At 39.3% G+C, this 12,569-nt stretch overlaps 2 protein-coding genes across 9 annotated transcripts in view; one reads left to right on the top strand and one right to left on the bottom strand.

Annotated features, from left to right (window-relative positions):
- Osmr (oncostatin M receptor) overlaps nucleotides 1-4,029 on the top strand; it is a 53,157-nt gene extending 49,128 nt beyond the window's left edge. For 4 of the 5 annotated variants that reach the window (XM_057789926.1, XM_057789928.1, XM_057789930.1 and 1 more), the window contains exon 18: nucleotides 565-4,029. In XM_057789926.1, coding sequence (XP_057645909.1) covers nucleotides 565-1,122 — 558 coding nt within the window. In that variant the 3' untranslated portion in view covers nucleotides 1,123-4,029. The remainder of the gene's footprint in view (nucleotides 1-564) is intronic. The other variant, XM_057789927.1, reaches the window with a different exon arrangement.
- Nucleotides 4,030-6,114: 2,085 nt separating this feature from the next.
- Nucleotides 6,115-12,569, bottom strand: part of Rictor (RPTOR independent companion of MTOR complex 2) — a 96,138-nt gene continuing 89,683 nt past the window's right edge. For all 4 annotated transcript variants that reach the window (XM_057789425.1, XM_057789423.1, XM_057789424.1 and 1 more), the window contains 4 exons: nucleotides 12,218-12,373; nucleotides 11,432-11,555; nucleotides 10,524-10,662; nucleotides 6,115-10,390 (listed from right to left, as the gene is read on the bottom strand). In XM_057789425.1, the coding sequence (XP_057645408.1) occupies nucleotides 10,316-10,390; nucleotides 10,524-10,662; nucleotides 11,432-11,555; nucleotides 12,218-12,373 (494 nt within the window). In that variant the 3' untranslated portion in view covers nucleotides 6,115-10,315. The remainder of the gene's footprint in view (nucleotides 10,391-10,523; nucleotides 10,663-11,431; nucleotides 11,556-12,217; nucleotides 12,374-12,569) is intronic.

A 12,569-nucleotide genomic window follows, 5' to 3' on the forward strand; every position in this document is an offset into this window, starting at 1 on the left:
CACAGAGAAACCCTGTCTCGAAAAACCAAAATAAATAAATAAAGTGTGAATGTGTGTGTGTGTGTGTGCGAGAGAGAGAGAGAGAGAGAGAGAGAGAGAGAGAGAGAGATTAAATTTTGTTTGGGGCTTCACTGATCAAGTTTTCTTATACTTCTTCAGGAAAAGATAATAAATTACAGACACACACACAGCCGTGAGATGGGCAGTTGGATGAACGAGGGGATAGCTCAGTGACAGAGTGCTTGCTCGCCTAGCATGAGTGAGGCCCTGGTTTTGTTCCCAACATAGGCCAAACAAACAAATGTGATTGAGTCTTGCTCATCGTGGGCCACCTACCAGAAGCCAGTGGTGAGAGGGGAAGGCTTCATCCCACTAGAAGTCAGACAAGCACTCTTAGGATAGAAATGACCTGTCCTGTCCTGGTGAATCCTCCGCCTGTCGTCACGACATGTGACAGCATGTGGCCAGGAAGGAAGGGGAAGCTCTCGGTGCACACGCCATACACGGTCCATTTGGCTAGTCCCACAAGTGCATTGATATTACATATGTTTGATTCCTTTGCAGAAGAACCCACACTTAATAATGCATGTCAAAGACTGCATTCCAGATGTCCTTGAAGTCATAAACAAGGTAGAAGGCCCCAAGACACAGCGCATAGGCTCTGGGAAAGCACACGCTGAAGATGTACCCAGTAAGCCTCTCTCTGTGCCAACAGAAAACAGTTCCTCTGGCCCCGTGCCCTGCGTCTTCTTTGAGAATTTTACTTACGATCAGTCAGCTTTTGACTCTGGTTCCCATGGCCTCGTTCCAGGACCCCTGAAAGACACACCATTTCAACTTGGACTGTTGACCCCACCTGACAAGTTACTAAATGTTTTAGGAAAAGACTACATGAAGTCCCTGGCAGAAAGCCCAACGGAAGAAACTAGCTTGATTTATGTGTCTCAGTTGGCCTCACCCATGTGTGGAGACAAGGACAGTCTTGCCACAAATCCACCCCTGCCAGTGCACTGTTCAGAGTATAAAATGCAAATGGCCGTTCCGGGGAGACTCGCCTCACCTGCTCTGAGTGAGAATAACAACCCCACCTCAAGGACCCTTTCAGGTCAAGGTGAACAGTAAAGCTACCCAGCACCAACCCAGTTCATACACTACAGGCACTTTTGGGGATGTGGCTGGTACCATGCCAATACCACATGCCCTGGCCCCTGACCCCAGGAGCATCCGCTATCTGCAGCACTAATTTAGTCTGTGTCATTACAGGCTGACAGACTCAAGACCAGAACTATACAGCCTGGCATTTGCCCTGAAGGCTTCCTTAGAAATGGCGCATGCTAACCTTGTTATTATTTGTTCCGGGCTCACCCTTATCACAGCACCCCTGACGTTGACACAGTACACTCATGAGAGTTCATGGACCCTGTCTACTCAAGACCACACACGGTGGCCGTGGTTCTTGGATTTTGGTTTGCAGTGAGAAACCATCTTCATGTCAACTTGACCTAATGTTGAGTATTTTCAGGGTAAAGCAGTTGGATCAAATGTCTCGATTAATGCCACAAGAGAAGATTTATTACTTTTATTGTGTAGGCTCATGACATTTAATGGAAAGGTTACAAGCTAGATATTTGCCTTACCTTGGAATAAGAATTTGTAGTCACTGATAAAGCAAAAGTAACACTGTTGGTGCCTACACCGACCTAACAGGTAGGGCGTACAAATGGGACAGGAAGGGGCTACACAGGTCTCCTGCTGTGAAGCTAACTATGATAAAACAGGATTGCAAAGAGCTCCAGACTCTGTCCAGTAACAGCAGCCTGTTCCCTAGACTCCAGTCTTCCACCTTAATTTTTGACTACCTCGGAATAGAAAAAGACATTTCATTGAGTGATTCCTTTCACATTTAATGCCTCCATCCCAAAGTTGTATCTACATGACCTATTTCCACAATTGTGTACTTCAAGAGAATTCTGTCTCGCTTAATATTCCTGTCTAAAGTCTCAATGTTGGGTATAATTTAGCTCTAACTTTAATATGTCCCATGGACTTTGAAGTTAGTTCAGCGTTGGCCCCAAAGCATGTCCTTTGAGACAACGCACTTGGTTCTAACTGTGGGCCCCATGTCAGGATCCAACCCACTCTAGGAAGAATGCCCACCAAACTCATACCGATTTTTATTTGTTATTCCTTAAATACAGTATTAGAAATTTCCATAGCACTTACACACATATGGTATTAGGACATGGCACACAAAAATACCCACTATACACAAATATTTTTAGGTAAGGCCTGAACACCCATGGATCTTGGTAGCACCATAGCTCCTGTAAGCCAAGTCTGGAAGGGGCTATCTGAAAGAGCCGGACACACAAAGGTGTTCAATACCTTAGTTTCTTCCTCTTGAATCTTGTCACATTGTAAAATAAAACAAAGAGAGGTTCCTTTCGACTTGCTTGCTGTGAATATGGTGAGAAGGATGACTTTGTGTACACACATGGCTGTTACCAGTACTATAGCCATATCCATATGGTATGTGGTCTCAGAACATAGTTACACCAACCATGAATGTTCTGCTAAAGCAGTCCAATCTTTTCTTTACATCTAACCAAGCCTTTTGATAGAGAAAATGGTTCTGACCTAACCTGGTACCAGGCGGTATCTTGAACAGCCTACTTGGGAGACGACTTTGGTCAGTCCTGCCGAAACCCTGTCTATGATTTTCTGTCAATGTATTCCCTGCCGGACATTTGTACCCAGAAATGTTAATGACATTGATTTCTAAATGTTTTCCTTCGTTTTGATTTTCTTTAAAAAAGATTCCACAAAACATACTCGTTCAGTCCCAGTCCAGCTGGATTTGGTGAGCTCCCATTAGATCAGGCATACTGTCTCAGTTGGGGGACCAACCTCTCATGGTCCAGACTTCCTTGTTCATCCTCTCCCTCCTCCTGCCCTACAACTGAACCTTGGGAACTCAGTCCATTGCTCTGATGAGGGTCTCTGTCTCTATCTCCATCCGTCGCCGGATGAAGATTCTATGGTGATATTTGAGATAATCATCAGTGTGATAGTGGGGCAAGGACAGTTCAGGCACCCTCTCCTCTGCTGCCCAAGGACCTAGCTGGGGACATCCCCATGGACACCTGGAATCCCCTCTAGAGCCAAGTCTCTTGCCAACCCTAAAATGGCTCCCTTAATGTAGATATCTTCTTCCCTGCTCCTATATCTACCCTTCACTCCCCCAAGCTCTCGCCAGTCTTTCCCTTCTCCCTTCCCTCTCCCTCTCCCCTTCCCCCAACCTTACTCCCATCCCTACCCCCACCCCCATGCTCCCAACTTTTGCCTGTCAATATTGTTTGCTTCCAATTTCCAGGAGGATCTATATATGTTTTTCTTTGGGTTCACCTTGTCATTTCGCTTCTCTAAGGCTTGTAAACTATAGGCTTAATGTCCTTGGTTTATGGCTAGAGTAAACTAATGAGTGAGTACATACCATATTCATCTTTTTGGGTAAGGGTTATCTCACTCAGGATAGTGTTTTCTATTTCCATCCATTTGCATGCAAAATTCAAGAAGTCATTGTTTTTTACTGCTGAGTAGTACTCTAATGTGTATATATTCCACACTTTCTTTATCCATTCTTCCATTGAGTGGCATCTAGGTTGTTTCCTGGTTCTGGCTATTACAAATAATGCTGCTATGAACATAGCTGAACAAATGATTTTGTAGTATGATTGGGCATCTCTTGGGTATATTCCCAAGAGTGGTATTGCTGGATCCTGAGGTAGGTTGATTCCCAATTTCCTGAGAGCTGGACCGGGACTGAACAAGCATGTGATCAAACCGGACTCTGATTGTGGCTGGCAATGGGGGCTGACTGAGAAGCCATTGATAAAGGCACTGGGACTTGTTTTTACAGCATGTTCTGGCTTTTTAGGACCCTAGTCTATATGGATGCACAGCTTCCTAGGCCTGGATGTAGGGAGGAGGGCCTTGAACTTCCCACAGAGCAGGGTTCCCTGCCCTCTCTCAAGCAGGGAGGGGGAGGGAGGAGGGGGAGTGGGGGAGCAGGAGGGAATTGGGAGGGGAGGAAGTGTAAATTTTTGAATGGAAAAAAATGGATTAGAACCTCAAGCAAAAATAATAAAAAGGATCCACAAAACATTCGTTATCTTTACTGCTTCTATAAGGCTGAATTAGACTGTTGATATTAAAAGATATTAATGACCAGTGATTGTTAGTACCTGTTATTTCGGCTTTGCTGTTGTTGGTGGTAATGTGTATGTCCCTGTTTCCCTTCTTTGGGATTTGCTGGTGTAAGAATGCCTGTTTTTGCTAGCATCTTTGAATTTGAGTTTTTCTTCTAGTACTTTCTGTAGGGCTAAATTTGTGGATAGATATTGTTTAAATCTGGTTTTGTCATGGAATATCTTATTTTCTCAGTCTATGGTGATTGAAAGCTTTGCTGGGTATAGTCTGGGTTGGTATTCAAGGACCCTTAAGTCTGCAGAACGTTTATCCAGGACCTTCTGACTTTCAGTTTCTTATTGAGAAGTCAGGTGTAATTGTGATATGTCTGCCTTTGTATGTTACTTGGCCTTTTTCTTTTGCAGCTCTTATTTTTTTTATTCTGTATGTTTAGTGTTTTGATTATTATGTGGTGAGGGGACTTCATATAGAAGTAAAAAAGACTGAATACCCATAGCAGTTCTTAGCTGGAGACATTATGATATTTGACCATAAACCATTATATATTCCAAGGCCACATAAACAAAATCATATGATATGAGCACAAAAAGAGATGAACAGACTACTGAGATGTGGCAGATAACTCGAAAGCAAACCTACACAGCTACAGCCACCTAGTATTTGAAACTCTGGAACTGCAGAAGACATTAACAAAACACTTCAAGATATAGGCATTAGCAAGCACTTTCTGAAAAGGACTCTGAAGGCCAGAGGAGATAAATCTAAGAATTGATAGATGGGATTGCATGGGTTAAATGCTCCTGCACAACCATTAATCAGCAGAGCATGAGAGAGGATTTCTGAACTCATCGGCCATAGCTTAATCATGATCTAAGTTCATCAACAAACCCCATCTCAAAAAAAAAAAAGATGATTTAGATATTTGACCTGGGCTCCACACATACAAACATATCTATGTACAGTGCGTGTGATTCTCATGGTTAATATCATTTACAAAGTGTGCATTTATAAGAACACCAAGTTGAATTAGACTTGGAGTTGCATCTATGAGCTGTTGGTTAAGCTTGCTTTGTCTCAAAGGGCTTAGAAGACACTTCTTAAACCCTGAAAGATAAAATAGACATGAAAAGTCTTCAAAATTAGCAAACAAGATCATGAGTTATCTCCAATATGAAACATTAAGTGTATGAAGTTGGCCTAGTGCCCCAAATAAGCACTAAGAAAATCACAAGTGTGTGCCGGGAATTGAACCCAGGTCCTCTGAAAAAGAGCCAGTGCTCTTAACCACTGAGTTATCTCTACAGCTATTTGAATACTTTCATATGGTAAAGCTTAAAAAAATACAAACTATTATTTCTTATTCAGTTATGACAAATTAGGCATTCTTTTCATTTTACAATTTTGATAAAAACACGGTGTAAGGTGAGAACAATGACACACTCATACATAGGTGTCATCAGGCCAAATATCTGAAACAAGGTTGCTTAAGGTGGGGAATATACTTTGGCAACTTTGACTTTCACACTGGCTCTTTTCCTGTAGGGTTCTATTCTGCCACAAGGGTGGGAAGAGCTGAGCGCCAGCCCACTTACACATCACGTTCTTACTATCTCAGGAAGTCCAAAGCTGCTCTAGCTAAAGACATTTCTATTTCCAAACCTTCACAATAATGATTTCAAATTAAAAAGTAACTATGTCAGATAAGTTCTAGAGAATACCAAGGAAAACAATTACTTTAAAATTGGGAGCAGCCCCTTTTCACAGGACAAGACCATCCCCATTTAGGGATCAAAAAGCCTCACTCATGGAAATCATACCTGTAAACATCAGTATCATGTGATTCAAGCCAAGGAAGGCCCAGGTGACACACATTTTCAAATAGAGCAACACCACCACAAGTTTAGGAATTTTAAGTACATTTTATTAACAATGAATCCCTTTGATAAGATTATGTTTCAGGAGGCTTTAATGCCCTTAACATAAACTGTACACATTATACAAAAACAATAAAACCACAACAATAACAACAACAAAAAATCAAGGTGAGCAAAACCATTTGGGGACATATCTTATTTAAATTATATACAACTCAATGAAATATTCTTAAGGAAAATATATAAATACTTTTTCTTTCTATGTTACAGTTATACAATATAAATCAGATTTCAATGTCTGTTCAGTGACCTACAAACACCAGAACCTCCAAAAACGTAGCAGCGTTATTACTAAATAAAAAAGGTCATGTGGTCAGAGAGCATTGAGTCTAAGATTCTCTTTACCATCCCTTACCACTTTTCAAAGCTAATTTAATTTACATCATCTGTTTCACAATGCATTGTTAGGGTTTCTGACAGGCCAGTAATGGAGCATTTTTTAATAATTGTTCATAAAAAATTTTCACTACTCCCTCTCTGCCCCAAGACTTTGCATTTTGTGCTAAATCAACCTAGTTAAATGGGAAAATTTTTGTAGGATATGCTTCCTTTTTGGCATAACTTTTCATATTAAGTGTCTTACAGAGTCAAATGTGCAATCCATGCATCTGTGGCAGAGCTGTCCACCTAACTATAAAAATACTCCAAAGGGGAGAAATCCCACATTCTGTGAGTCGTAAAAATGTACTAGAAATGAGACACCCCTCGGGGACCCTGTGCAGACTTCTGTGTCCTTTGTAAGCACTGCCCTCGAGTTTACTGGCACGCCTGGAAGTGGGACTTGGTGTAGTGAAACTCTCAAAGTTAAGATGGGAACAACAGACTCTGTCTACAGAGAAAATGGAGCCCTTTGCCAAACCACACATAGGGAAATCTGAAATATACATTGCAAGCAGCTTTTCTTAGAAGTCTCTCAAACAATTCTACTTTTCTTTCATGGATTGTGAATTTGAGACAAAATAGAAGTAAAAGTCTAAAGGAAGGGTAAAAAAACCTTACTTCCAAAATATATTTCCAAAGTGGTCACAAATTCTTCACACACAAAATTAGCACCTCACTCTTACCACACAAGAATAATCGCAATTATAATTTGAATGACAGACAATTTTGTTTCTTATTGCTTAATGATCTGTGCTTTGATATGGGGCATAAAAGGCATCCTCTGAAAGGAACGAAATAAAAATGTCTATAAATAGCAGTAGACAAATCTAAATACACAGTGATATCCCATTTTTAACACTCGGCCATGGTAACATGGAATTCAGCTTTACCCATCTCAAGTACTGGACAAGAGTGGAACACGGCTGAAGACATGTCTGCTGGAGGCACTCCTCCCAGTGACTTTGCCACATCACCATAGCAAGAATGCACGCACTTCCTTGCAATATCACTGTCTTATGGGATGTCTATTAGTTACTCTATTAGAAACACTTAAGTTAGGGAGAACATTTTGCTCCTCCAATATACCCTAACCACAACAGAAAAAAAGGATAAGAAAATTTAGAGCCTATTTCTTTATAAATACTAAATTTCTCCTTATTTGTCAGTATTTACTTAGTATGTGAAGCTGAAATCTGTTCTTCAAAAAAAATTCAATTAGAAACAACAATTTACAATTAGAAATTCACAGTTTACAACCAGCTTAACTGTTCAAACTCCTCCAAATTATTAAATAATTACCAACAGTACAAATTTATATGACTAAGATTAATTCTAAACTCTTGAAAAACTACTGTATTGACATTTTGGTAATATCTATCATTTATAGTTGATTTTCTCAATGATTTCTATTACCATTGACATCATTCCTAACTTCTTCTAATCACTTGGCACTGCATGTAGTTTTCATCATGAAAGTATACTTTTATACAAGTAAGTACTTAAAGGAAATGTATTACACCTCTCGGTGAAACCATGGTTAAACCAAATAGCACTATAAATTTAAACATAGATAATTTCCTCAAATATACTGATAATCACAAAACTCTGATATCTTCCCAAAGTAAGTGCTATAGGCAGATGATGATACATACACATATCTTTTCAAAGTAACAGTCAAAAGTCAAAACAAAACAACAAAACAAAGAACCTGCTTAGGACACTAGGCACAGCCTTAATTTCAGGATGGCTGACTTAGGTGTGCAAGGCTGGGGACAGTTTTGTGTGATGAAACACAAACAAAAATAATAATTGTTATTTTAGAGGGATGAAACCACAGATTTTATACTCTATGTTAACTGAGGTAGTGTTGAAATAAATGTCTAAGATGTTAACCCCATTATGAGTAAGACTACATTCCTTCCTTTGGAATTGTAACCACTATTTGGTCTAGTATCTCTGACATTTGGTTCTCTGGAAAGGCAGTTTCATTACCCAAGACCAAAGACCAAGGCGATAGGCAATGCTCTTAGAAGTACTGTTGACATTTAAATAGACGCTTGGGTTCAGTGACGAATCTCAAAGTTTTACTCTCACTGAATTTTCTGAGTTGTAACATAAGCAGCAGTTTAGAGCCCTTGTCTGCTTTATCATCATGAAGTTGCTACACAGTGCATGTACGAACAACTTGCTGAAGTGCAGTCAAAGAGGAGTTGGGAAGGGAGATGAAATGCTTCATCCTAGTGGGAACTTTCAGTGCCAGTTTAAAAAAAGCCTCTGTGAGTTGTCTCCTAGTTCACAGGCTTCAGAGATCTCACAAACAAGCCCATTATGAAAAGGGTGTGCAACATGGAAAGATAGGGACTGGTGGCTACGGCGGTGTTAAAGCTGATGTGTAACTCTAAAATCCGGCTACACAAAGGAATTACAAAAGGGTCCTAGTCAGTCCAGCTGGATGTTCTTGTTCTATATATATATATGATTTCAAAAAAAGATAACCCTTTTACTTACAAGCATTCTAGTAATGATGTTCATGCTACTTTATGTACAAATTTGCATATATGTTTAATTTATGTAAAGATTTTCAAATATCTTTATACATACACGAATTAGACAGACAAAACCTTGCCTTCATCAACTTCACAAATGTGATAAAGGCAATGACTGTATTCTTCAGTTCACCTATAACTGCCATTATTTTGTGCAAAACAAGAACACTAACAAAAATTGCATTATCGCTGCTGTAAAATTTAGTAATTAAGGCTTTTCACCACAATTTTTAATCTTAATGTGTGTCAACAATGTATAATGCTTTTTTAGATATGGCTCATCTTTTTTACATGGAATGTATAAATTTCAGGCAAACTTGTTTTTTCTTTAAGAGATTGGAAATATCATTTAATGCTTTCCTTTGCTTGGGGTCCAGACTACTAACACTTGCTCAATCTGTTTAAAGTGGTGATGAGAGGAGCTGATTAGCATGGAGGTCCACTGGGCATCCGTCCATCCATTTATTTATTTATTTGCATTCTGGAGATGGGACTATGGGAAGTATTTCAATTGAACTATTTACTTTAATCAACAACTGTAGTGAAAAACCTTAATTGGTACAAGTAACCTCTAACAACATACTACAACAAACCTGAAGAGATGGAAAACAAAGGAGCATCTTTATGCATTTAGCAACATAAAATAACTTTTAAGTTCCAATTGTTGAGGCTCTTCTTCTGCTCTGAGGTCAGAAACCTCTGAAGTAGTGTTACAAACATTAAGGAAATGTAGAAGGGCCAATGAATACCCTCTGATACCGTCAGTTACAGCACAGCCCATGGGATAACAGGACGCAGCCTCAGAGACAGTGACTCCTGGCTTCCACGAATTAGTTAACAAACAAGGCATCTTTTTAATTCACCCTTAACTAAAAAGCAGTCAGAAATAACTGTATGGAGGGTGCTTCTTCATGTCCTGCTTTTATTCCACTGCCATTATGCTTTTAAAATAAAAAAATAGAAAACCTATATAGCTATTCAGTGCTTGGCTCTTGATTATGGTGGCAACTAAATTAAAACTGTGGTACTGAATCACAAACCCCAAGAAGGACCCCAAAGGGAAGAGGAAGTCGGCTTGGTTAGGGACGTCAGCAGTTGCAACTGTTCTGTACCAATGAGTGCTGGGACAGCGTCAGAAGATACTCTGTCTCACTGACAGCCAGTCAGTGTCTTGTGAGGCCTTTAGGAAATTCACAAGTATGGATAAATATATAGTATCTAGCTATAAACATCATAAATATGAGGTCAGGATTCGGCAAATTCGTCAACTACAGGTTGTTTTGGTGGAATTGCCAACACAGCCTCTGCTTCTTCATGCATCTAGGAAAAAGTGACAAATTGTTAACTTTTTTTAAAAAAATAAAAATGCATATAATATAGATATACTTTTTCAGCTTACTTCAAGTATAGAATAATTCTAGGAGACAAATTTCAGAAATATAGTCTCACTTACTTGTAAAAATTGTACATCCTGAAATAACTCTTGTATGAACCTCCGGCACGGAAGTCTAAATGTGCAGTGTGATAACAAAAGAGAAACTTCAGAATAAAGGCATATGTCATCAAATGTTTGAGGATACTTCTCTTTAATTCTAAAATGAAAAGAAAGACAATGTTACGATAAATATTATAACCAAAATTTATTCATTTAACCCTCAACAATGATACTGTCTGCTTTTTTCACCAGATATCGATTAAATGGAATGTTAGGAGTGGTAGATTAAAAATAAAAAATAGTTAAGTCGGTTTGTCTGTCTTGCTCTTTTTCCCTTTTTGCTACAGAGTTTCATGTAGTCCAGGCCAGCTTTGAAAATGATTCCATGTCCCTAGCATTTCAGATCCTCCTACCCAAGTGCCCGCACTAAAGGTATATGCCATTATACCTGCTTATTACAAATTACTTCTATTAAACACTTCTTTTGAGAACCACTACTTTAAATAGTGCAAATAAAGAAGATTTGCTAAAAATCGTTTTTTCATTTATCAGGCTGCTCTGACTTAGAAAAACAATTTTAAAAATTCTACATTTTTCTCTTAAAAGAAGGAAAAGAGAAAAATAATTGAATTAGGAAACCCCACCAGTTTGTAACTTAAGTTTGCTTCTCAAACAATTAGGTCTTCACTTTCTTGAAAAATGATTGAGAAATTTAAAAAGCTTGTTTTTGTATTCAAGTTACAGCCACCAATAATTATACCAGAAGCTGGAATTTAGGAATTTAAAAGTTTTGTACATTTAATATAAATAATTTCCCTCAGATGGAAACGCAGCCCATGACTGTCGTTGTGCAACTCTAAGCGACCCAAGTGTTTTCCTGCAAATGACAAAGTGGAACTAACTGCCAGCCTTCATGCAGTACTCACGTCAAAAGCCCTGTTTCATGACACTTGGTAGAAACCGAGCTGCTCAAATTGACAACTAATCTTAGCACTTCTTTACGAAGCAGGATACGGCACATTGGTGTATCATCTGGAATGGTTTTCACACCTGAAATGAAGATATCAGTGTAAGGTCATTCATCGTATCACAATGCAGAATGATTACAGTTCATGGTATTTGTTTTCAAACTACATAAGCAACTAAAACTGTAATCAACTGCACATAATTTGCCAATGATCTAGAAACAGCTCTAATAGAAGAAGACCACTGAGAGGGAACCTGTGAATGGCTGACATAGGTGCAGTATTTATGAATCTGCTAAATGTCTAACTAACATTGACCTGTCATAGCTCTGAAACATGTAGCACAATTAATAAAAACCCAGAGACAAAAACTGGGGCTCAACAAGAAGATCAGAAAAGCAAAACAGCCAGCCACTGGCTCCTACCTTTACCTCAGTCCGAAATGATGTCTCCAGGAATCTCAGAAGGAGATTATGTCTGAGAGCTGTCTCCTCCCAGTTTAGTTCTGGGATTAAGGGCGCGCACCACTATTGCCTGGTTTCTATGACAAACTAATGTGGCTATTGGGGTGTCACCACTGCCTGGTCTGTAAGGATGGCCAGTACGGCTGTTTTACTCTGAATTTCAGGCAAGCTTTATTTATTAAAATACAAATGAAATATCACCACAGAGACAACTCTAAATTATAGTACATATGCTAACAAGCAAAATCAACTGAATACAGTTTTATTAAGGATGCAGACTTACCCAGTAGCAACTCTGTGCTTTTGGTGCTACTGACTGAGCCTTCTTGAGACGCACCATCACTGCACCCAGAAATCCCTGAGAACTTGGAGGGAACCACTTCTAAGGGATTGTGGATTGTCTGCTCACACCAATCAGAATACGGAATATCTTGAAGGTCTGAAGGTAAAAGCATTTCGATTAGAGCTCCATTCCTGTTTTAGGACTGCACACTCTTAAGAGAACTCCTTTCCCGTTCTCAACAATTTATCTCATGAAGATTTTTGAAGTAAATCTAGACTGCTCAGATAATGAGTGTTCACACAAGTGAACCTGCTATATTCCAGAGTTATTTTTTCCCTAGTACCAATGTAGG

The sequence above is a fragment of the Chionomys nivalis genome, chromosome 15 (genome assembly GCF_950005125.1).
Source record: "Chionomys nivalis chromosome 15, mChiNiv1.1, whole genome shotgun sequence".
Taxonomy (NCBI): Eukaryota; Metazoa; Chordata; class Mammalia; order Rodentia; family Cricetidae; genus Chionomys; species Chionomys nivalis.